We start from the raw sequence: 25,546 nt of genomic DNA on the forward strand, positions 1-25,546 counted from the left end.
ATTTCCAAAAGAAGATAGAACTGTTATCTGGCACTTGCTTTCAGCTGCTAGGACATTATATGCACAGTTATGGAAGCAAGATAAAAAACCAGAAAAATGGGATTGGATTGTAAAAGTTATGTCATGGAGTGAAATGGACAAACTGATAGGAATCTTGAGAGACTATGAGTTAGAGGGATTTAAAGGGGAGTGGTATAAATTTAGAAAGTACATAGAAAAAGAATGGAAAATAAAAGGACATTGGGTGATTTCTGAGAATACCACTTAGGTTTTCAGAAGACGAAAGAACATGAATTATAACAACTGGGTGGTACTTTATAAACAATAAGAAATGTTTCTTAACTTCTTTGTAAAATGATATATATATATATTTTCTTTTTATTTCTTCTTATTAAGATTCTTTTAAAGTTAAAGATACCTTTTGATATTAGAAGTTTAGGTAACTGACACCGGTGGAAGTCAAGATTTGGGAGGAGGGGAAAGTGTAATGTATGGGGAAGGTAGTAAGTTAATATTTTATTAGAATTGGATATAATTACCATATATTACCAAATAAAATTGTGTTTAATCAAATAAACCTCCGTCTGTTTCACCAAGGTCTGAACCCCCATTTTATTGTAGAAGCTGACCGGGTGATTACAGACTAGTCACCTAGTTTCAGTCTAACCTACTTTTACACAGTTGTGAGGATAAAAAGGAGCAGAAAAGAATGATACAAGCTCCTTTGGCCCCCACTGGAGAAAAGACCAGGGTATAAATGAGGTACATAAATAATCTATATAGGTGACGATGACAGCATATACAAGGTAGGCTGGTGAACAGCTGAGAAGGAGAGAATGCGGCACGGAAAGGAGAGAGGATATGGGGATTGCCAAGAGAAGGGGTAGAAGGGAAAGGGGGGGGCGAGGGGGTTGTGAGGTGCTTCCCCCCCCCCGCCAGGGGCAGGTTGGCCTGGCTGAAGGGCCAGCAATACACAAGTGGGCCACATCCTTCCTAGGTGGAGGGTGTTTGGGGGAGGGAGAGGGAAAGTGAAGACAAAGAGGCAGATAAAAGTAGGTTGGCTGTTGGATGTGAAGGAGGAAAGGAAGCAGGAAAAGAGGAGGGGTTAAGGGGCCTTTCAGGAAAAAGGAAATAGTGCAAGAGGAAGAAATGAGAGGCATCCCACTAATGTTTGCCAATTCCCACTTGGAAAGAAATACAGAAGTCCTGAGATTCCCACACCTGTCAAACACAACTCTTTGAAGAAGCCTCCCCCCCAATATTGAATCTTTACAACTGTCTTGCATGATCTGTTGGCCTGAAAATGCGAGAGGTTAAAGGGCATCCAAAGACTTTCCAGGCCTGCAAAAGATTTGAACTCAGATCCAGATTTTTGCTTTGGGTTACCTCAAATTCACCCCAAAGCGTGTCTGTAGCTACAGCTCTTGCCACAAAAAGCATGGCTCCACAATTTCAGGGCACTCTCTCTCGGCTTGACTTCGCAAACGAAGATTTAAGAAAGGTGCAGTAGTCCACGTCTGCTGCAGGCTCGCTGGTGGCTGACAAGACCAATGCGGGACAGGCAGGTCCGGCCACAGTGGCTGCAGGGAAAAGTCTGATTTGGGGTTGGTGCTGTAGCAGTGCAATTCTTCCTCAATCTCCATTTGTCCTCAAGACCAGCTATGCATGCGTTCTCAAAGGAAGAGACAGCCTGGTGGATGGTGTGCCTCCATGCTTTGCGATCTGAGGCTAGGTCAGACCACTGGTGATGGTTGATGCAACAGGTACCAAGGAGTCCTTGTATCTCTTCTTTGGTGCCCCTCTATTTCGATGGCGGTGGAAAGTTCGCCATACAGGGCAATTTTGGGAAGGCGGTGGTTTTCCATCCTGGAAATATGCCCTGCCCAGTGCAGCTGCGTCTTCAACAGCAGTGCCTCGATGCTTATAACCTCCGCCTGCTTGAGGACTTCAGTGTTGGTCACAAAGTCACTCCAGTGGATGTTGAGGATGGTGCGAAGCCAGCGCTGATGAAAGCGCTCGAGGAGTCGCAGGTGATGACGGTATAAAACCCACGATTCGGAGCCATAGATGAGGGTTGTCATCACAACCGCTTTGTAAACATTGATCTTTGTGCCTTTTTTCAGATGCTTGTTGCTCCACACTCTTTTGTGCAGTCGGCCAAATGCACGGTTTGCCTTTGCCAGCCTGTTGCCAATCTCCTTGTCGATCTTGGCATCTGAGGAGATGATGCACCCCAGGTAGCTGAACTGCTGGACTGTCTTTAAAACTGATTCACCCACAGTGATGCAGGGAGGGTGATAATCTTCCTGGGGTGCAGGCTGGTGGAGAACTTCTGTCTTCTTCAGACTAACTTCTAGGCCGAATAGCTTGGCAGCCTCTGCAAAGCAGGACGTCATATGCTGCAGAGCTGATACAGAGTGGGAGACAAGTGCAGCATCATCAGCAAACAGTAGCTCTCGGATAAGTTTTTCCATTGTCTTGGAGTGGGCCTTTAGTCGCCTCAGATTGAACAGGCTGCCATCGGTGCGATAGCGGATGTAGACACCATCGTCATCATCTAGATCTACTGCGGCTCTTTGAAGCATCATGCTAAAGAAGATCGTAAAGAGAGTTGGCGGAAGAATACAGCCTTGCTTTACACCTGTGCCTACTGGGAAGGGTTCCGAGAGATCGTTGCAGTGTCTGACTTGGCCTCGCTGATCTTCATGTAGCTAGATGATGATGTTGAGGAACCTTGGGGGACATCCTAAACGTTCCAAGATTTGCCACAGGCCTTTCCTGCTAATGGTATCGAAAGCTTTGGTAAGATCGACAAAAGTCACATATAGACCCTTGTTCTGTTCCCTGCATTTCTCTTGGAGCTGCCTGAGAACAAATACCATGTCGGTGGTGCTCCTGTTAGCTCTGAAGCCACACTGGCTCTCTGGGAGGAGTTCTTCTGCAATGGTGGGCACCAGTCTATTCAGGAGTATTCTAGCAAGGATTTTGCCTGCGATGGAAAGCAGGGTTATCCCCCGGTAGTTGGAGCAGTCTGACTTTTCCCCTTTGTTCTTGTGTAGAGTGATGATGATTGCGTCGCGAAAGTCCTGTGGTAGTTTGCCTTGTTCCCAGCAGGTGACAAGTACTTTGTGAGGGCACTACCACATCACAAAACCATAGTTCTGAAGCATGGATTGTCATGGATCCGCAGGCTGTTTGTATTATTCCCCCCCCCTCCCCACAACTCACCATCAGTTCACATATGTCAATATCCAGAGATGGCACTGAAAAATCCACAGCTCTGCTTGTTTGTGTTGCTGCTTGAGCACCAAAATGTAGTCCCAAAGAACAGATTACCATGGATACTCTGGATTTTTACTTTAACATCCCCAAATCAGTATCCAATCACAGTTCATGGCCAGGGCTACATTTTGCACCACAGACATCTCTAAATCCACATCTCTGTGGCTCCGCCATGGTGCAAGAATGTGGTTACAAACAACCGATCCTCATGGATCCTCAGAATTTCTGCGTCGGGTCACATCAAATTTATCAATTCACTTACCTTGTCTGTAGCCACAGATGTCAATGCAAGAATGAAGGATCCACTGCTTTCTGGTGTTCTCATGGTTCCAAAGCATGTATGAGGGGTGGCCAAACTGTGGCTCAGGAGCCACATGTGGCTCTTTCACACACATTGTGTGGCTTTTGAAGCCCCCACCAACTCATTGGCTGGCTTGGAGAAGGCATCTCTCTCTCTAAATTTCTTGTCCAAGCCAAGCTTGGAGGCAGCTTGGAGAATGCATTTAAAATTAAAGTTGCTTTCTTTCCCCTACTCTCTCCTTTCCACACATATTTCCTTCCTTCCCTCAAACATCTGACATATATTCTGTGTGGCTCTTACATTAAGCAAATTTGGCCGCCCCTGCCATGGATCCTCAGGATTTTTGTGTAGTTCAGGGCAGACTCACCACCAATCACATCATCTTCCTACCAGCAGATGACAACACAAAAATTGTGGCTCCGCTGTTTCTTGTCTTGACATAATTGTAAAGCAAGGATCCTCATGAATCCACAGGATTTTTGTGTAGTTCAGGGCAGACTCACCACCAATCACACCATCTTCCTACCAGCAGATGACAACACAAAAATTGTGGCTCCGCTGTTTCTTGTCTTGACATAATTGTGAAGCAAGGATCCTCATGAATCCACAGGATTTTTGCCCTGAGTCATGCAAAATCCATTACCTCATTGCTTATACTTTCCATTCCCCCAGAATCATGGATCTGTCTCTGAATGTTGCTGCTGCAATGAAAAACAGTATTTCCAAACAATGGGTTCTCCTGGATCTTTGCATTTGATCCAGCCCCCATGTGCACTCTCCAGTCACAGTTCAATAATCATTGATAGTGCCACAAAAATCATGGAGCCACTGCTTTATGGCACTGCCATGGCACAAAAATGTGGTTTTGAAGCACAAACTCTCATGCATCCTCACATTTTTTGCATTTGGTCACCCATATTCAGTGTCGGGTCACAGACTGGCTATAGCTACAGATTGCACCGCAATCATTCATGAGGATCCCTTTAAAATCATCTAGATCCAACTTTCACCAGCCTCCCTTTTCCTAACCTCCTGCACTGCCTCTTGCTTGCATACTTCTGGCCAGCTGCCTTGAGTGACAGCTAAGGGGGAACTGGCAACGCAGCCCCTGGGTAGGAAACACCTGAAAATGTGGGGAGTGGAGAGTACAGACGGAGGGGTTTGGGAAGGAGTGGGACCTCCCACCTTGTCCAATGTAGTCTATCCTGCCAAGTAGCCATTTTCTATAGGCTGAGGATCAGCTGGAATTCTGGGAGATCTGCAGGCAACACAGGGAGATTGGCAGCCCTACCTGAGGCCAGCCTTAAAGCACCACACCCCTTTCCTCTGTTTTGTGGCTCCCCTGCGCTATCCCACCCCCCCAGGTCTGCGGCTTCAGGTGGCAAAATGGAACACTCCCCCCCTAGATGCCTGTGGGAAGGAGAGGTCTTTATCTCTTAGGGTTGCCAGATTCAGGCTGGGAAATTCCTGGAGATTTGGGGATGGAACCTGGAGCAGACAGGATACTCAGTGGAGGACAATGCCTTGGGGTCCACCTCACAAAGCCTCCATGTTTTCCAGGAGAACTGATTTGTGTAGCCTGGAGAGAAGCTGTAATTCTGGAGGATCCCCCGACCCCACCTGGAGGCTAAGCAACCCATGAGTACCAGAGAAAAAAGTAAACACACCAAAATTACTGTGGGATATTCACGAGATACATTCACCATACAAAGTTTATAAAGGTAAAAGGTAGTCCCCTGTGCAAGCACCAGTGGTTTTCGGCTCTCAGGTGACGTTGCTTTCACAACATTTTCACAGCGGACTCTTTAGAGAGTGGTTTGCCATTGCCTTCCCCAGTCATCTACACTTTCCCCCCAGCAAGCTGGGTACTCATTTTACCGATCATGGAAGGCTGAGTCAACCTGGAGCCAGCTACCTGAACCAGCTTCCTCTGGGATCAAACTCCAGTCCTGAGCAGAGGGTCCGACTGCAGTACTGTGTCACAGGGCTCTATATAACCTTTATACGAGGTTGAAAATATTTTTAAATCCATCAGATGTAACACGCAAGTAGAAAAGTACAAGACATAGCAGACTCTTGAGCAATTCATTCATTCCACCAAAGTCACAGTCCAGACTTCTTCCTCTTCATGGATTATTCAGTGCTGATGGGGAGGGGGGGGGGGATTAAAGTGCTTGTGCTTAAAATTGACTCTGTCGTGCAAAGTTCCTTTAGAATTCAAAACCGCATTTCTTCTTCAAAGACCTGATTTCACACTTTCCCTCTTCTAAAGCACAGAATTGCATCAAGCGGGAGGCTGGCACCCCTCTCTTCCCTCTGCCCCGGTTTCCCTGCTGCCAGCCGCTCTTCTCCTCCCTCCTCCCCCTCTCTCTGGGGCTGCAAGGGGGGAGCTCAATTCAGCGGGCGGACACAACACGCCTCCTTTCTGGGCATCTGGGCTCTGCTCCGTCGCTTCCCTTCAAAACTGCCCAGACAGACGGGGCCTTTCCTGCCTGCCTGCCTGGTAGCTCCGCAGTTTCCTCTCCCGGGGCGCAGAAAGCGGCTGATGCAGGCTCCTCTCTCCCCAAAAGAGCGCAGCTGCAGCATCTCTCCCCCCGCAGTCTCCCTTCCCTGGACGGAGGAGGCAGGAGCTGGGAGCCACTTTCTCAGCCTCCCTTTGCTGAGAGACCCCCGAGCAGCCCCATCGAGCGGCATTCGAGGCGTCGCTGACCCAGCCGGGCTGAAGGGAGCCCAGTCCCGCTGGTTTCCTGGGCTCTGCAGCCGTGAAGGGGTTAAAGGAGGCGAGCTGTGGGCGGGAGAGGGGGAGTGGAGGGGGCGGGAGAGAGAGGCGGGGAAGGTCCCTCCCAGGAAGGCCTTCCAGCCTCGGAAGGGAGGACTTTGCACCCCGCCCCGTGTTTGCAGGCGGGGGGAGGCGCGTTGAGATCCTTTCCAGACGGGATGTTCTTCTATGCAGGTGGGAGTTGCCCTTTGTGCGCCCCCTGGGGGGGGGGAAGGGTTGGTTCCAGGGCTTGCAAGGCGGTCTGCGGAGGGGAGGGGGGAGGGGCAGGCCAGGCCAGCCTCCTTTCTGCATCCCGCCCTGCTGAAGGGTGGAAAGAATTTAGCAGAGAGGAATTCCTCGTTGTTGCATATTTCTAAAGTTTCTTGTATCTTTTGCACTGTTTTATGGTGGGTATTTTATCTGATCCGAGGCACCCATTGCGGAGAGAGGGAGCAGGAGATCGACTGGGTTGAAGAAAGAGCTACCGTGGGGGGTCCTCATTCCTGCTGGCTGCCCCAAATGCCACACGTTAGTGCTCCCCACACCTGCAGTTCCGGGGACATGGGTGGGGGGGAGATACAACAAAGTTTAAGCCCGATGGCACCTTTAGGACACACAAAGTTTTGTTCAAGGTATAAGCTTTTGTGTGCAAGCACGCTTCTTCAGACTAGTCCAGGTTTTTGCATTTTGTAAGACAGGAAATGCCAGTCTGTAACTGCGAGTTTCTTCTTAAGGCTATTGGGAGTTCCACTCCATGCAGCTTACTTTGGTACCTTACACGAAGACAGATTGAATAAAACTGTTTTGCTCTTAAAGGTGCTTCAAGACTCACCTAAATCTACATTAATTATAGTGCACCATTTAATGGGACTTAATGCAATCAATAGGATGGTACATTCAGTAAACGATGAAATAGAATGTGGGTTCCAGAACCAACCAGGAATCTGAAAAACAGTGTTGAAGGAAAGCAGTACTCTAAACATGACCCAATAAATGATGCAAAATTACACAGCCAGATACAACCTACAGGAAACGAGACCCAGTAATATAGACTCCAATAATTCATCCAAGTGGCTTTCTGGAGCATTTTGTACAGTGCTTCCCTATTGCTAGAGTTGAAAAGCCTCTTCAATAATTCAGTCTTGCTTAGTTTGCAGAAAGCCGGGAGTGTGGGAGTCTTCATGACCGTCTCAGGTCCTCCAGCTTCGTGTAGTGGTTTAGGAGAAGTGAACTCTAATGGTTAAGCCCTTACCAGTCACTTTGTCCTGAGCTCCAGTATACCTCAGATGTACCCACTAGACAGACTGATCCCCAGAAATAGATACCTAAGCTCATAAGATCGACAACAGATCTTTTAATAAGTAAGTATTGGTGGTTTTAAGCTTGATATGTAATATACCGCAGTGACATTGATTCTCAACAACAAAATACAAGGACTCTCCTTCTGATGCACTGGGGTAATCCTTAGGTGATTCTTCACCAGGGACAGTGATGTAACTCTGTTTTCTTTTCTTCCTGCCTTTCTGAGATCTTTCCCTCTGCCTTTTCACAGCCAAGTGAATGAGAGTGTCTTTCCGGAGTCAGAGGCAACCCAAGAGAAAGGGGAAGGAGATGGAAGAGACGCACCCCGAAGGGCTTGGAATTGGGAAGATATCAAGGAAAGGTCTCCATCCCCTCCAAGCAGGGAGTGGTGCTGAATTTTGGGGGAGAGAGATCATGGTTCAGAACCCTGTGACCGCGGATGAACGCAGCCAATGCTTCCGGCAGTTCTGTTACCAGGAGGCTGATGGGCCCCGAGAGGTTTGCAGCCGGCTCCACGGACTTTGTAAGGACTGGCTGGAGCCAGAGAGGCGCACCAAGAAGGAGATTGTGGACCTGGTGATCCTGGAGCAGTTCCTGGCCATCCTGCCGCAGGAAGTGCAGGGCTGGGTGAGAGGATGCGGGCCAGAGAGCAGTTCCCAGGCAGTGGCCCTGGCCGAAGGTTTCCTCCTGAGTCAGGCAGAGGAGAAGAGGCAGGCGCAGCAGGTGAGGGGCTTTCAGTCACTCCACTCAAGCAATGAGCTTCTCCTGCCAGCTATTACAGTGTGGGTCAAGCCACTTCCAATGTGGCAACCCTAGGAACGTCCTCTCTTTAACAGCCTTGCTCAGGTCTTGCAGACTGAGGGCTCTTGTGGCTTCCTTGACTGAGTCAGTCCATCCTGTGTTTGGCCTTCCTCTTTTCCTGCTGCCTTGAGCTTTCCTTAGAATTTTTGCCTCTCTCGGTGACTCCTGTCTTTTCATAATGTCACCAAATATCTCATTTGAGTCATTTTAGCTTCTAGGGGGAGTTGAGTCTTGATTTGATCTAGAACCCATTTATTTGTTTTTTTGGTGGTCCATGATATCTGTAGAAACTCTCTCTTCCAACACCACAAAGAATACACTTTCTTCCTGTCAGCTTCCTTCCTTGTCCAACTCTCACACCCACACAAAGTACTGGGGAATACTGTGGCACAAATTAACTTGCTCCAGTGACACATCCTTACATTTCTTCGTCAACCTTAAATTTCTGTAATCCTCCACTAGTCATTATTTTTGCCTTTTGTTCCGCTGTAAGCTTACTTCAGCATTTTCTGCTTTACCCTTCCTTAGTAAATATTCCAAGTCTTCACTACTTTCTGCCAATAATGTGGTCATCAAGAGTGCCTCTTGCCATGAATCGGTGGGGGAAACAGTTATGCTTGTATGTCACCTGCAATGACCTTTGAGTGGTGCCATCTCCATATCTCAGACTGTTGATGTTCCTTCCGCCCTTTTCCACTCCACCTTCATCTACATCTAATGCAGCTTTCCTTATGATGTGTTCTGCATGAAGATTGAAGAGACAGGGAGATAAAATGCACCCCAGTCTGCCAACTGGAAACCCCTCTGTTTTTCCATATTCTGTCCTACCAGTGGCCTCCTGCCCAGAGTTCAAGTTTTGCCTCAGAACGATTGGATGTTGTGGCACACCCATTTCTTTTAAAAACAGCCATAGCTCTTCTTGATCCCCACAGTCAAAAACGTTGATTGAAGCTATGAATCACGAGCTGCTTTTATTCTGAAATTCTCTCCTGTGCTCCATTAACCCACATAAATTTGCAGAATGATCCCAAGTGCCTCTTCCTTTTGTGAATTTACCAGGAATAGAACATCTGGCATTTTTCTTTAAATAGATGACAGCAGTCCTTGTTGTAAAATGTTGAGCACCAGCTTAGTTTTGCATGAGGAATTCCTGTAATGGTCTAGTAGTGGCTACAGTCTTTGGCATCTCCATTTCTTGAACTGGAATATCAAGTAAATGTTTCAGGTCTGTGGGCCATTATGTTGTTTTCCATCTTTGTTAGCATTTTCTTGCTAAGATTTTGACAGACTCCTTTTCTGTGGCTTGAAATAGCTCTACTGATATTCCACCTTCTGCTGGTAATTTGTTTCTCCCAGTTGTTCTCAGTGCAGGTTTAGTTTCTGAAACCAACCCTAGTTGTTGCCCTTCCGGTTAAAGCAGCCCTGGTGGTGGAGTCAGGGATGAGGAGTCTGGGAGAGGGTCCGGATCCATCTCTTCAGCCTGTTCCATTCCTTCTCTTGCCCCTCTCCCTTGCTGTTGTTCCAGATGTGGGGGGGACCCGTGAAGGTGGAAAGAAACTTCTCTGAGGCGGAAGGAGCTCTGTCAGAGGAAGGCCAGAGGGCGCAGGCCCAGGAGCATGCCCAAGATGCCCCATCAAGTGGTAAGGGGGCCTCCTGCCCAGAGGGGATCGGGGCATGTGATGAAGTTGCTGGGTAGAGGGTTCAGGAGAGGAGAAAAGGGAAATACTTCTGAAGACTGTGTAGAATGGATAGGATGTCGTGATAACTTCTACACTTTAAGGGGGAGCATACAGATTCATGGAGAGCTATTCAGTGCTTATTTTCATCAATAGAAATATGCATATCTCACCTTCCTTCCACTAGAAAGACTCAAGGTGGCTCAAAAACAGAAAAGGAAAACAAATCTGGGTTCAGCTAAAAGCCAAGGTGAATAAATGGAGCTTCCATGTTCCCCTGACCAGCATGGCCCAGATTCCCCAAGGTCATCAGATCTCAGAAGCTAAGAATGCTGAGCCCTGGTTAGTGTTAGGATTGGGAGACCACCAAAGAAATTCAGGGCTGCTGTGCAGAGGCAGGCAATGGCACACCACCTCTGAATGTCTCTTGCCTGGAATAACTGGAGTCAGTATAAGTCATCTGAGGGAGGGAGCTTTAGACACACAGACACCCCCCGCCCTTGTTCTGGGGCAGCAAATCTAGAAAAACCCATTGCCAGAGGCCAGTAATTGGGGCTCTGTGTCCAGTTTAAAGGCTTTTCAGGGGCATCTGGGTGGCAACACTCAGAGGACACTGGATTAGGGATGCCGGGCCATGGGCTGGTCCCCCTGTGAGGTTTGCGGGTGGAGCATGGGCTGGACATGATGTCATTTCTATGTGTACAATTAACACAGATCCAAATCCGACTCTGTAGTGTGATTCCACTAAGTAGCTCAGAATAAGGAATAGATGATTAATCAATAATTGATTAATCCATAACAGAATTGACAGAAATAATTTCCTTGACGTCCAGGAGTAAAAAGAAAAGAAACAAGAAATAGAATGAACATCAGCAGTGATGCAAATGGGAACATCACTGATAGAAAGCCTAACCACTGTGAAAGATTTCTATTAAGAAATTGAAACAGAGAAATTAAAGCACCTGGTTCTTCGTTTGGAGAACTTGGGCTAAGAAAATATCTACGTGAGACTTTTATTTCCTTTATATATTGCCTAGTGTCGGATTTGGATTTGTGTTCGTTGTACATATTGTAATACCGGCAATCCATATTGTTTGTCATTTTCATGCCTCATCCAGCAAAATACCTGAAAGTTAAGTCAGTGTCAGAAGATGCTCTAGAAAACACTGGCAGCGCCCTAGAGTTTTAGCTGATGTGCTGAAACCACCTGGGTTTAGGACTGGATGTGTCATGTCACATAATTTCTGGTCACCTGCTTTCTTCCTGCCAGTCTGGACTCCAGGAAGAAGGCCCAGGAGGCGGGAGGATGTCATGCCTGGGCTTTTGGTCCGATCTAGCAGGTATACTGAAGCCATTGGAGCTCCAGGGCTCACAGGGCACATTTCAAGCCTCACAAAAGTCTAAAACCATGTACTAGCAGCGGTCATAACTGCCTGAGGTTCATAGCTACCTGAGACTTGTCTTTCACCTCTCCCACAATTTACTGAATTTGATTACAAAATTTTCTAGAGTGTAAAGAAGACAAGGTTTCACAACCCAGGGAATCGGGATGCGTAAGGAAGATTCAGACAAGCCAGCAAAATAGGAATTTTAGGCTGAAATTCTTTCTTCCTGTTTTGTCTCCCTTGCAGGCAGCGAAGAGACGTTATCGAGCCCTTTTCTTTGCAGAGAAGTGGAAACGCCTCCTCAGCCTCCTGTCCAGGTAGGGGGAGGGGGAGGACGGGGGATAGTCAGGGCCCTCAGTTCTTTCTCAGGGAAGCTTTTGTTCCGGCTGCCTGAGGAAGAGAGGCTCTGAAGAGCCCAGCCTTTACGCACGCTGAGCTCTGCATCCTGCACCCTCACAAACTCCCCTGTCGAGAGTGTCAAGTCCCTGCTCTACCAGGGCCAGGGCTTTTTCGGTCCTGGCCCCGACCTGGTGGAATCAGCTCCCTATGGAGATCCGGGCCCTACCTGGCTTGCTGCCCTTTCGTAGGGAGCTGTTCCGCCAGGTCTTTGGACGAGGCAGGGGGCATCTATTTATCGATCAGTTGGCCTCCCTTCTACTGCACTACTGTACTGTGATGCTGTATTGTGGTACTATTTTGTGCTCTACTACCTTGTTGTCATGTCACCTTGCTGAATTATCTTGCTGCATTTTGATGAATGTTGTAATTGGTTTTATTATGATTTTATTGTAATTTTGTTTCTATTTGCTGTACTCCGCTCTGAGCCCCCAATGGGGGAATGGGCGGAATATAAACAAATAATTAATAATAATAATAATAATGATCCGTGATGAGAGAATCTTTCTTCTTTCAGTCTCCATTTTCCTTTGAGGAGGTGGCCGTGAATTTCTCCGTGGCGGAGTGGGGCCTGCTGGATCTGGACCAAAAAGCCCTCTACAGAGAAGTCATGCTGGAGAACTATGGGAGCGTGGCTTTTCTGGGTAAGGATCTTTCATGGGAACTAAAGGTGCAAACTGCTGCCATTGGCTTGATGCATGAACCTGAAGAAGTTGGGGTGGCCATAAAAGTGATGTTCAGCAGGGCCAAGTAGAGCGATGCAATCCACCCCAGTGATCCAGGGGCAGCTGAGGCCAGTGTTGTGGCCATCATCAAAGCCAGAGAGGGTGTCATGGCATGAGGCCGATGTGGGGCTGAGAGGCACTGCCCCACTGATCCGCTCAGCCTTCCCGTGTCCCAAATGCGTTTTACCAGGGTCTCACCAAGTGAACCCAGGGGTGGCCCCAGAGTTTCTGGTGCCCTAGTCCCCACCCGCTGCACCACCCTCCAGAGAGAAGATTTTAATAAACAACTCTGATGCCAGTAACGCTCCTTTCTATTTTCCCTCCCATCTAAATGGCCTTATTCGACCTTTAATCTCCTAACTTACACTCCCCAGGCAGCTGTGTCCTGCAAAGCATCCTGGAGCTTTTAGTCAGTGAGTGTTTCATAAAGAGCTAACCTAAATTTTTCTGCCACAGGTATATTTGTGGGAGGCTGGAAACCAGCTCTTCTTGGTTCTCTTCACAACTGGAGGGAAACTCTCAGTGCTGTTGCAGGATTAGATATCGTGAGAACTTTTTGTATTTCATTGTCAAGAGCAGAGAGTCAAAAGAGCTGCACGGAAAGTCTAATGGGAGCAGCGGGGGAGTCATTCTTTGCCATCTTCCCCCTTAAAATACATATGAGGAGAGGAGGGATGGGCATAATAGCAAACAGCTCTACAGGAGGGCCTGGCAGGGATAAGGTGTGAACAGCAGCTCAGTCTGGTAGGAAAGAAGGTCTTCTAAAAGAAATGGTGATCCAGGAGTGAGGAGTGCCTGATTGGTGGCTTGGCTTCTTGCATGGGTGCTGATTGAAACTCTTTCCTGATTTCAGCAGACGTAGAGAAGACTGCTGGGGAATTCCAGGGGTTCTCTTTGGGAATAGTCAATAATGAAGATGCTGAAGAAAACTCTGGAGATGGACCACAGAGGCAGAAGGAAAGCCACGCAGGTAAGAGGAGGGATAAGCCCATTCCTTGCCAAAGAGGGGTCCTCCCTGAAACCCCAGTCCATGAAGAAAGGTCAGTCAGCAAAAGAAGGAACAGAAGCCTCGGTGAAACGACAGTGAGGCATTTGCAAAGATCTTCAGTCAGAGAATGAATGAATGTCATTGTGCAGATGCGAATTGCCATAAGAGAGCAATTGTATAATAACTTGAAGTACAGAAATAGCTTCCCTCATAAAACAGCCCTTCCTTCTAATCAAAGAAGTCACACAGATGGGGGGCCGTAAAAATGACTAAGAGTCCCAACCAAGCATCTCTGATGCAGGAAGCCTAATGTACTTTAAAAGCATATACTTCAGTTGTACGCTTCACTGTAAAACAGGACGACGACACTGAAATATTTGGAGCATGGGTGAAACTTCAGGAGCACATCAGACCTCTTTGTGTGGATTCTAACAGGAGATCTCTCTCTTTATTCCAGCAGGAGGTGATCAGAGGAATGAGGAGGATGAGGAAGTGCATCATGTATCACCAGAGGATGTCAAGAATGAAGATGTGAGAAGAAACTGTGGGAAGAGGTTCAGTCACAGTGGCCATCTTCAAAGTCATTTAAGAACCCACAAGGGGGAGAAGCCTTTTGAATGCTCAGAGTGTGGAAAGAGATTCAGTCATAATAACGTTCTTCAATGTCATCTAAGAACCCACACAGGAGAGAAGCCTTTTCAATGCTCAGACTGTGGGAAGAGGTTCAGTCAGAGTGGCAGCCTTCAACATCATCTAAGAACCCACACGGGGGAGAAGCCTTTTGAATGCTCAGAGTGTGGGAAGAGATTCAGTGTTAGTTGCAATCTTCGACGTCATCTAAGAACCCACACGGGGGAGAAGCCTTTTGAATGCTCAAAGTGTGGGAAGAGATACAGTCATAATAGTGATCTAAAACGTCATCTAAGACCCCACACAGGGGAGAAGCCTTTTGAATGCTCAGAGTGTGGGAAGAGATTTAGTCATAATAGCGATCTTCAACGTCATCTAAGAACCCACACAGGGGAGAAGCCTTTTGAATGCTCAGACTGTGGGAAGAGATTCAGTTTTAGTAACAGTCTTCGAAGTCATCTAAGAACCCACACAGGGGAGAAGCCTTTTGAATGCTCAGAGTGTGGGAAGAGATTCAGTGACAGTAACAATCTTCGAAGTCATCTAAGAACCCACACAGGGGAGAAGCCTTTTGAATGCTCAGAGTGTGGGAAGAGATTCAGTCAAAATAGCGATCTTCAACGTCATCTAAGAACCCACACGGGGGGAAGCCTTTTGAATACTCAAAGTGTGGGAAGAGATTCAGTCATAGTGGCAATCTTCAAAAACATCGAAGAATCCACATAGGGCATAAAGTTTTGGAGTAGAAAGAGATTCATTCATTGTGGTTATCTTCAACATCATCTAAGAACCCACAAGGGGGAAAAACCATGTCACTTATTAGCCTAAGGCAATTGAACTGATTTTTTTAGTGATCTGACAGAAATGTCACTTTGTTGGGCCATGTGTGCCTATAGTGTAATGCCAGATATCAGAGATATTAACTTTAGAAAGAACATAAAGGTAGTCCCCTGTGCAAGCACCAGTCATTTCCTATTCTGAGGTGATGTTGCATCGTGATGGTTTCATAACAGATTTTACGGGGTGGTTTTCCATTGCCTTTCCCAGTCATCTACACTTTCCCTCCAGCAAGCTGGGTACTCATTCTACCAACCGCGGAAGGATGGAAGAATGAGTCAACCTTTAGCCGGATACCTAAACCCAGCTTCCACCGGGATCGAACTCAGGTCGTGAGCAGAGCTTGGACTGCAACCCAATTAACAATATTATTTTTTACTTAATATACAAACATACTTACTGAATGATCAGCCTTACAGTGTTTCCTTTATTTAGGAGTCTTTGATAACTCACCTCTCTTTCTCTGAATTACTGCATCCAAATCTTCTCTTCCACCTCTCCCAGAGTTGTGCTGTAGCAATATTGCGTGTGCTGGTTAGATCTGTATCTGTAAGTTGAGAATGTACTTTTGATTCCCTCTCCAGTTTAAACAGACAAAGAAGAAGATTTTGGATTTATATCCCGCCCTATACTCTGAATCTCAGAGTCTCAGAGCGGTCACAATCTCCTTTACCTTCCTCCCCCACAACAAACATCCTGTGAGGTAGGTGGGGCTGATAGTGCTTTTACAGCAGCTGCCCTTTCAAGGACAGCCTCTATGAAACGTATGGCTGACCCAAGGCCATCTCAGCAGGTGCAAGAAAAAAGAAGCCTAAGGGTACAGGTTGTAATCTTTATTTGAAGAAAGGAGCAAAAGTCCTGTAGCACCTAAGAAAATTTGTCGCAAAGCATGAGCTTTCTTGTGTCACTTCTCACTTCTTCAAATAGAGCTAGAACATGTGTCCATTGGTCCTTATATCTTGGGGAAATGGAGGGATTTGAGATGCCAAATGACAATAGCAGGTGTTGGTAATGAGACAGGAAACCTAGGTCTCAATTCAGTCCTGGAGGATGCATGGCGTTTCATTATCTGTTGCAATTCAACAGTCTCTCTTTCTAAGGTGTGTCAAGTGCTGCACAGTCTTCATTAATGATGAGCTCCGTGTTAATTTAATCATAGAAAGCTTTATTGATATAACAAAGCTGTTATAGGCAAGACTAGGTCTGGATAGAACTGGTAAACCAGGTACAGACAGCTATATTGGTTGGTTCAGACTGTTATTGATTGAGTCAAAAGTGCCCTTTTCCTACTAATGAAGCAGCACCCCTTCTGCCCCCCCTTTCACGTTCCACTTAGAACCAGCTGCAGCCAAGCTATAGTCTCTGAGAGTAGCAACCTTGAAGACCCAAGCGGACCATATACCTCAGGATGAAAAAAGGATACATGTAAGTTTCACAGGCAGAATACTTGACGATTTAGGTGACTGCTTCTACAACTACAATCCCTAATGTTACAAGAATCCGTTTCAATATATTTGATTCAGTTTGTTAATAAAAAGGAATAGGGGATACAGAAAAGAAAAAGGGGAGAAAGGGAGGGAAATTAATCATTTTATTTTCTGCACCATTAATATGCCAAATATTATTCCATTATTTACATAATCAAATTTATAGGCTAAAAGTTTGCTTTAAGTAATCTGCTAATTCACACGTGAACTTTTACAAATGCGGGGATAAAAAATAATATGCAACTTTTATAATATGAAAATGTAGAGCGAAACGTTCCCTCAGTTGTAAAAAGGTTTCCAAATATGTTTTACTTCTTTTGTAGATTTGCCCTTCATAAAAGATGAAGGTGTGTCCACTTTCGCACTCTCTAGGATCTTGTCTATTAAATCTTGTTCTTTTGGTATTTCCTGCTGCTTCCAATGTTGTGCAACCAAAATTCTTGCTGCTTTTATAATACATGTCATCAAATGTCTCTGTGTTACAAGAATCTGAACCAACATGGAAGTGCTCATGGCAAGGGACACCTTGACAATATTCCATTGAAATTCCTTTGTAAGAGAACTGTTAATTTTATGTCAGCAATTGAATGTCTGGGAAATTAAATGCCCGCCCCAGAACCACTAATATTGGAAGGGGTGTTGAAAGACCTGAGTCAGATTGAGGTGACAAAAGAGGAGGTCCTACAACTGATAGACAAATTAAAAACTAATAAGTCACCGGGTCCGGATGGCATACATCCGAGAGTTCTGAAAGAACTCAAAGTTGAACTTGTGGATCTTCTAACAAAAATCTGTAATCTTTCATTGAAATCTGCCTCTGTTCCTGAGGACTGGAAGGTAGCAAATGTCACCCCCATCTTTAAAAAGGGTTCCAGAGGAGATCCAGGAAATTACAGGCCAGTCAGTCTGACTTCAATACCGGGAAAGTTGGTAGAAACCATTATCAAGGACAGAATGAGTAGGCACATTGATGAACACAGGTTATTGAGGAAGACTCAGCATGGGTTCTGTAAGGGAAGATCTTGCCTCACTAACCTGTTACATTTCTTTGAGGGGGTAAACAAACTTGTGGACAAAGGAGACCCGATAGATGTTGTTTACCTTGACTTCCAGAAAGCTTTTGATAAAGTTCCTCATCAAAGGCTCCTTAGAAAGCTTGAGAGTCATGGAGTAAAAGGACAGGTCCTCTTGTGGATCAAAAACTGGCTGAGTAATAGGAAGCAGAGAGTGAGTATAAATGGGCAGTCTTCGCAGTGGAGGACGGTAAGCAGTGGGGTGCCGCAGGGCTCGGTACTGGGTCCCATGCTCTTTAACTTGTTCATAAATGATTTAGAGTTGGGAGTGAGCAGTGAAGTGGCCAAATTTGCGGATGACACTAAATTGTTCAGGGTGGTGAGAACCAGAGAGGATTGTGAGGAACTCCAAAGGGATCTGTTGAGGCTGGGTGAGTGGGCGTCAACGTGGCAGATGCGGTTCAATGTGGCCAAGTGCAAAGTAATGCACATTGGGGCCAAGAATCCCAGCTACAAATACAAGTTGATGGGGTGTGAACTGGCAGAGACTGACCAAGAGAGAGATCTTGGGGTCGTGGTAGATAATTCACTGAAAATGTCAAGGCAGTGTGCGTTTGCAATAAAAAAGGCCAACGCCATGCTGGGAATTATTAGGAAGGGAATTGAAAACAAATCAGCCAGTATCATAATGCCCCTGTATAAATCGATGGTGCGGTCTCATTTGGAGTACTGTGTGCAGTTCTGGTCGCCGCACCTCAAAAAGGATATTATAGCATTGGAGAAAGTTCAGAAAAGGGCAACTAGAATGATTAAAGGGCTGGAACACCTTCCTTATGAAGAAAGGTTGAAACGCTTAGGGCTCTTTAGCTTGGAGAAACGTCGACTGAGGGGTGACATGATAGAGGTTTACAAGATAATGCATGGGATGGAGAAAGTAGAGAAAGAAGTACTTTTCTCCCTTTCTCACAATACGAGAACTCGTGGGCATTCGATGAAATTGCTGAGCAGACAGGTTAAAACGGATAAAAGGAAGTACTTCTTCACCCAAAGGGTGATTAACATGTGGAATTCACTGCCACAGGAGGTGGTGGCGGCCACAAGCATGGCTACCTTCAAGAGGGGGTTAGATAAAAATATGGAGCAGAGGTCCATCAGTGGCTATTAGCCACAGTGTGTATGTGTGTGTGTGTGTGTGTGTGTGTGTATATATATATATATATATATATATATATATATATATATATATATATATATATATATATATATATATATATATATATATATATATATATATATATATATATATATTTGGCCGCTGTGTGACACAGAATGTTGGACTGGATGGGCCATTGGCCTGATCTAACATGGCTTCTCTTATGTTCTTATGTTCCCCCACTAGTTTTTGAATTTTGTGGACTCAGAGGTACAGAGGTACATCTATTTATTTCAGAGGTACAATTTCAGAGGTACATCTATTTATTCTTTGTATCCTCCTGGACCAAACTGAGACCTCGGTTTCCTGTCTCAGTAGCAATACTGGTATCTCCAACACCCATTACCCCTCTACATATCACACCTAATCCAGTCAAGCTCACTATTGTGATTGACCTGCTATGGCCATTCAGCATCTGAAATCAACTTTATAAACTTTATATCTCTGATACCTCATGTTATATTTTACAATAGGCATGGCCTGCACCGACAAAGTGACGTTTATGTCAGATCCATCCCTCGTAGCGAATGAGTTTTGATGACTCTCCTAGAATCCAGGAAGACGGGAGCGTGGGCATACGTGTAACCGACCAGATCTACAAAAGGACTGAGCTTAGAGGTTCAGGTTTATCCCCGATACTGAAAAACAAGGAGCCCCAAACAATCACTGAGGGTTCCGAAGGCTTTCAGGGAACTGAATGTGAATCCTAGTAGGCCTGCTCCCACTCGCATGTGTCTGTTTATGGGGCCTCCCCATCTACACCATCCATATCTCCTTCAAGGCCGGATTCAGGAATGTAAGAATTAGATCTTCATGAGGTCCACCAAATGGGAAGGGGAAAACGCTGTCATAATCTTTTAGAGCATTTCAGGGAAGGTGTTCCCTCAAGGGATTTGGAATATGACCTGACACCAGATGGCAAGAGATGATAATGAAGCCATAGACCAGAGAGAAGCCATGCTGACTCTGCCATTTCACAGGACAGATGCCCTGACTATGCCTCATCGGAATGAAGAGCTGCATTAAAAATGCTCAAGTTACTACCTTGGACTTGGAAAGTTTAAGACGGTGCTGTCTAATACCAGGTATCGAAGTTTCAAATAGAGAAGTTAACTTTCTTGTTTTCATGCTACAAGATTATAGACATTGCGTTGCCTAGGGCTATCCTGATTCTTGAAGGGTTTAATAAACCTCCGTCTGTTGCCCGGGGGCAGGACTTCCGGGGGATGAAAAATGGAGAGCTGAACTGCCTCTCATAAGGGAGGCAGCTGGAACCTTTGTGTGGGGGGTAGAGAAGGCAATCTAATGCCTACTACCTACTTTTCTCATCCAGAGAATAGTCCAAGACACGCTTGGGAAACTTGGAGGAGATTTACTTTGCTCCGGAGGGTGTTCCTTTGAAGGGTCTCCGGCGACGAGTGCGTTACATCGTCTGCAGAGGGTCTCCAGAGTCATTAAATTGACTTAAACTCACCAGGATCCAGCACCTCTATACTACAAATAACGTCTGGATTACTATCAGGACGGTGTCTACTTGGATAGCCACTGCAGAAGGTATTGATTTTTATTTTTCACTCTGGGACTAAAATAAGGATTTACAAAAATAATTAAAAGGTGGCAAAAAGACTATAGCATGCTTATATAAAGAAGAGGAGGAGGGGGGGAATTTGGAACTATTTAATATTAAAGAACAGAGTTTAAAAGTGAAAAAAATAAGAATGTTTTGAATACATGCGGTTTCTGAAAAACACCCCCATCGTCACAGCATTGCTGGTCAGTAGAATTCCACAGGAAGTGATGTTTTGTACCATCGCGTGATTTGACTACCAGCGAGAACGGGACTTGGAGGCAAGAAAAGGAGGAAGTAACCATTGGAAGAAGGTCAAATTGCAAGTCAGCCAGCCTACTGTAGGACTGAAAAACCAGAGAAAAACATCAGTGGCCATTAAAAGAATGGCAAAATAATTTTTTTTTTTTAAGTGCTTGGGATTTTGAACATTGGTGGAATTGGTATATCAAAAAAAGTGGATGTGGTGGAGAAAAAAGTAAAAGAATATGATTCCTCCTTAAAAAGTGTGCAAGAGAAAGCTGTATTGCAGGACTGTAAATTGATGGAAAACCTGCTCCGTTTGAGAGGGGTACATGAAAATGAACATGATCTGCTGAAGGACTATATAATAAAAATTATTGTCGATTTTTTGGAAGATGATTTAGAAACATCAAAATACCAATATGACTGTGTATAGAGTTAATTCCCTTTATGCCAAGAAGAATAAATTACCAAGAGACGTAGTAGTAAAGTTTGTGACACGGGACATGGTGGGAATAATTATAGCCAAAAGCTTTGAAAAGAACTTTGTGGTGGAAGGCAGCGTAGTGAGGATTATGAGAGAGCTGCCAAAGAAAGTACTGTCTGATAAAAAGACTTATAAAAAATTAGCAGGGAAACTACGGGACAATGATATAAGGTACAGATGGATTTTACCAGAAGGTTTGAGTTTTGAACTCCAAGGCAGAAGGATTACAATTACAAGTGTACAAGAACTGAGAAGATTTTTGAAAGAACATAAAGAATTTGGCGACGCAGTTTAAAGAAGGAAACATAATGGATTACAAATTATTATCTTAGAATGTAAATGGACTAAATTCACCTCAAAAAAGAAAAGTAACATTTCGCACCATAAGACACACTTTTTCCTCCCAAAAAAGTGGGGGGGAAAGTGTGTGTGTCTTATGGAGTGAAGGTACTATACGTACCTTCCTGGAGGGGGCGGGGGTGTGTGATTCGCTGCCTCCGTCCCGGCGCTTCCCGCCCCTGCCTGCCTGGCTCCAGCTCTGACGCTTACAGCAAGCGCCAGGATCGCTCCCTCCACCCTCCGCAAACGCAGCGCTTGGGAAAGCGCTGCGTTTGCCGGGGGGGGGGGTGCTTCCCCTTTCCCTGTCTTCGTGGCTTCAGCTTCTGCTGATAGCAAAGGCTGGGTTCAGAGGCAGCCAAGCCTCGGGTCCCAGCCTTTGCTATCAGCAGAAGCTGAAGACAGGGAAACAGGAAGCCCCCCCCCTCCGCAAACGCAGCGCTGGGAGAGAAGTGGCGAGATCACTCCCTCCACCCCCACCCCAGTACTTTGAAGGGAGATCGCTCCCTCCACCCCCACCCCAGCACTTTGAAGGGAGCGATCCTGCCGCTTCTCTCCCAGCCAGGCATGCTTTCCGCGCGCTTGCCTGCCTGGCTGGGAGAGAAGCGGGGAGATCGCTCCCTCCACCCCCACCCCAGCACTTTGAAGGGAGATCGCTCCTTCCACCCCCACCCCAGCACTTTGAAGGGAGATCGCTCCCTTCACCCCCACCCCAGCACTTTGAAGGGAGCGATCCTGCCGCTTCTCTCCCAGCCAGGCATGCTTTCCGCCGCTTGCCTGGCTGGCTGGGAGAGAAGCGGGGAGATCGCTCCCTCCACCCCCACCCCAGCACTTTGAAGGGAGATCGCTCCCTCCACCCCCACCCCAGCACTTTGAAGGGAGATCGCTCCCTTCACCCCCACCCCAGCACTTTGAAGGGAGATCGCTCCTTCCACCCCCACCCCAGCACTTTGAAGGGAGATCGCTCCCTTCACCCCCACCCCAGCACTTTGAAGGGAGCGATCCTGCCGCTTCTCTCCCAGCCAGGCATGCTTTCCGCCGCTTGCCTGGCTGGCTGGGAGAGAAGCGGGGAGATCGCTCCCTCCACCCCCACCCCAGCACTTTGAAGGGAGATCGCTCCCTCCACCCCCACCCCCACCCCAGCACTTTGAAGGGAGCGATCCTGCCGCTTCTCTCCCAGCCAGGCATGCTTTCCGCACGCTTGCCTGCCTGGCTGGGAGAGAAGCGGCGAGATCGCTCCCTCCGAGGAAGGGAGGAGGAAGCCCCGCTACAAGCTGTAGCCAGGCAGAGAGGAATCAACCCCCCCCCTCCACAAAGGCAGCACTTCGCCAAGCGCTGCGTTTGGCGGGGGGGCTTCCTCTGTCCCTGTCTGTGTGGCTTCAGCTTGTGCTGATAGCAAGGGCTGGGTTTGGAGGCAGCCAAGCGTCGGATCCCAGCCCTTGCTATCAGCAGAAGCTGAAGCCATGCAAAGAGGAAGCCCCCCCCTCCGCAAACGCAGCGCTTGGCGAAGCGCTGGGTTTGCGGAGGGGGGGTGCTTCCTCTGTGCCTGTCTGCCAGGCTTCAGCTGCTGCTTCTAGCAAGGGCTGGGATCGAAGGCAGGGTTGAGAGGGGGAAGGTGCCCAGATCTGGGTGCACAGCTTCAAAAATTTTTTTCCTGTTTTCCTCCTCTAAAAACTAGATTCGTCTTATCGTCTGGTGCGTCTAATAGTCCGAAAAATACGGTAATTTGTAGAAGAAGAAGAAGATATTGGATTTATATCCCGCTCTCCACTCTGAAGAGTCTCAGAGCAGCTCACAATGTCCTTTACCTTCCTCCCCCACAACAGACACCCTGTGAGGTGGGTGGGGCTGGAGAGGGCTCTCACAGCAGCTGCCCTTTCAAGGACAACCTCTGCCAGAGCTATGGCTGACCCAAGGCCATGCTAGCAGGTGCAAGTGGAGGAGTGGGGAATCAAACCTGGTTCTCCCAGATAAGAGTCTGCACACTTAACCACTACACCAAACTGGCTCTTGTCTACAAGAAGTTCACATTAAACAAATGGACTATAAATTTTGATGGAATAAGTAATTGGGTTTGGAATTTCATTCATTGGCTAAACAAAAAAAGAGAGGTGTACTTTTTTATATTAAACAAGAATTGGAGCCAAAAGAAATTTTTAAAGACAATGATGGGAGATATTTAGCTGTGGAAGTAACATTAAATACAAAAAAAGCCCACTACTGCTGGGACTATATGCACCGAATGGTGTGAAAGACTCTTTCTTTAAAGAAATAATGCAACAGCTTGATCAAGTGTCATATGAACAAATTATGATAATGGGAGATTTTAATAGTACAATTAAAAATACATTGGATAGATTGGGGAAGAAAAAAAATAATAAGGAAGGGAAACTGCCAAAATCATTCTTTGAATTAGTCAAACAAGAAAACTTGAAGGATTTATGGAGGAAGTTCAGCTCTGAGGTACGGGACTATACCTTTTTCTCAGCAAGACAACACTTTTTCAAGAATTGATATGATATGGTGTACAAAAGACTTAGGACTTATAACTAAAAAAATAGAGATTCTTCCTAAAGTAAGAGCAAACCACAACAAAGTCGATTAAAAAAACCAGAAGGTGGAGGTTAAATGAAGATCTATTACAAAACAAAGAAATAGTGACATCTCTAGAAAAAGAAACAAAAGCTTTTTTTCAAATAAATGAAACTGAGGACATGGACTTTCTAACGGTATGGGAAGCATATAAAGCAGTGATGAGAGATATTTTAATTACATTGAATAATAAAGATTAAAAAACAAAAGAAAAACAAATGTTAGACATTCAAAATGAAATAAAGAAAAAGGAAATGGAATTAAGGAAAAGACCCGGGAAGAAAAAAATTATTAGGGAGATTACAATGCTACAGACACAATTGGGACGTTTGTTAAACAAAGAAGTAGAGTGGAACCTGAGAAGCCTGCAACAGAAATAAAAGAGAAGTTAAAATTATAAGCAAAATAAACGTTGGTGGAGAAGAAATGGTAGATCAAGAAGGAATAAAAAGGGAATTTTTTAAATACTATGCCAAATTGTTTACAAAATCAAAAATTAGTAAAGAGAAGTTGGAGGTATATTTGCAAAGAATTAATGTGACTCCACTGACAGAAAACATGGGGAAAGTTTTAAATGATCCAATAGAAAAAATGGAAATTGAAGCAGCAATAAATGTAGTGAAAATGGGGAAAGCACCTGGTCCAGATGGATTTACAGCAAAATTTTATAAAGTCCTCAGAGAAGGGTTAACACCCAAACTGCATAAATTGATGAATATTATAAGAATGGAGGGGAAAGTACCGAATACGTGGGAAGAAGCGGTAATTTCTTTGATTCCAAAGGAAGATAGAGATGTCACTGATGTAAAAAAATTATAGACCAATTTCATTGTTAAATGTGGATTATAAAATATATACGAGAATACTAGCAGAAAGACTTAAACAATTTTTGATGAAGTTTATTAAAGAAGAGCAAGCAGGATTTCTTCCAAGGAGGCAAATAAGAGATAATATTAGAACTGTTGTAAATATTGTAGAATATTATGAAAGACATGCTGAAAAAGAAGTGGCACTATTCTTTGTGGATGCAGAGAAAGCTTTTGATCATTTAAATTGGGACTTTATGTTTGCGGTGATGGAAAAATTGAGATTGGGAGAGAATTTTATTAGAATGGTGAGAGCAATATACACTGAACAATGGGCAAGACTCTATTAATACAGATTTAACGGAGTATATGATGATCAGCAAAGCAACAAGACAAGGTTGCCCTCTATCTCCGTTGTTGTTTATAATGACTTCAGAAATTTTGCTGATGCAAATACAGGAAGATAGAGGGACTGAAATTGAAGGGATTTTTCTATAAATATAGAGCATTTGCTCATGATGTTGTGTTCATAAATAAAAAGCCATTAAAAGTAACACCACTGCTCTTGAGTAAAATACAAGAATATGGAGAATTGGCAGGATTTTATATAAATAGAGAAATAAAAAATGTTATGTAAAAATATGAGAATTGAAAAACAAAGAATTACAGAGCTCAACAGAGTGTGAAGTTACGTCTAAAGTAAAATATCTAGGTGTGGAAA

The 25,546-nt window shown here is 45.5% G+C and overlaps 1 protein-coding gene across 1 annotated transcript in view; it reads left to right on the forward strand.

The window, feature by feature from the left end:
• Positions 1-19,504, forward strand: part of LOC132567235 (zinc finger protein 850-like) — a 75,901-nt gene extending 56,397 nt beyond the window's left edge. The window contains exons 8-9 of the mRNA XM_060232923.1: positions 14,296-14,870; positions 19,345-19,504. Of these exons, the coding sequence (XP_060088906.1) occupies positions 14,296-14,870; positions 19,345-19,504 (735 nt within the window). The remainder of the gene's footprint in view (positions 1-14,295; positions 14,871-19,344) is intronic.
• Positions 19,505-25,546: the final 6,042 nt, after the last annotated feature.

Source organism: Heteronotia binoei, chromosome 2 (assembly GCF_032191835.1).
Source record: "Heteronotia binoei isolate CCM8104 ecotype False Entrance Well chromosome 2, APGP_CSIRO_Hbin_v1, whole genome shotgun sequence".
NCBI classification, from domain to species: Eukaryota; Metazoa; Chordata; class Lepidosauria; order Squamata; family Gekkonidae; genus Heteronotia; species Heteronotia binoei.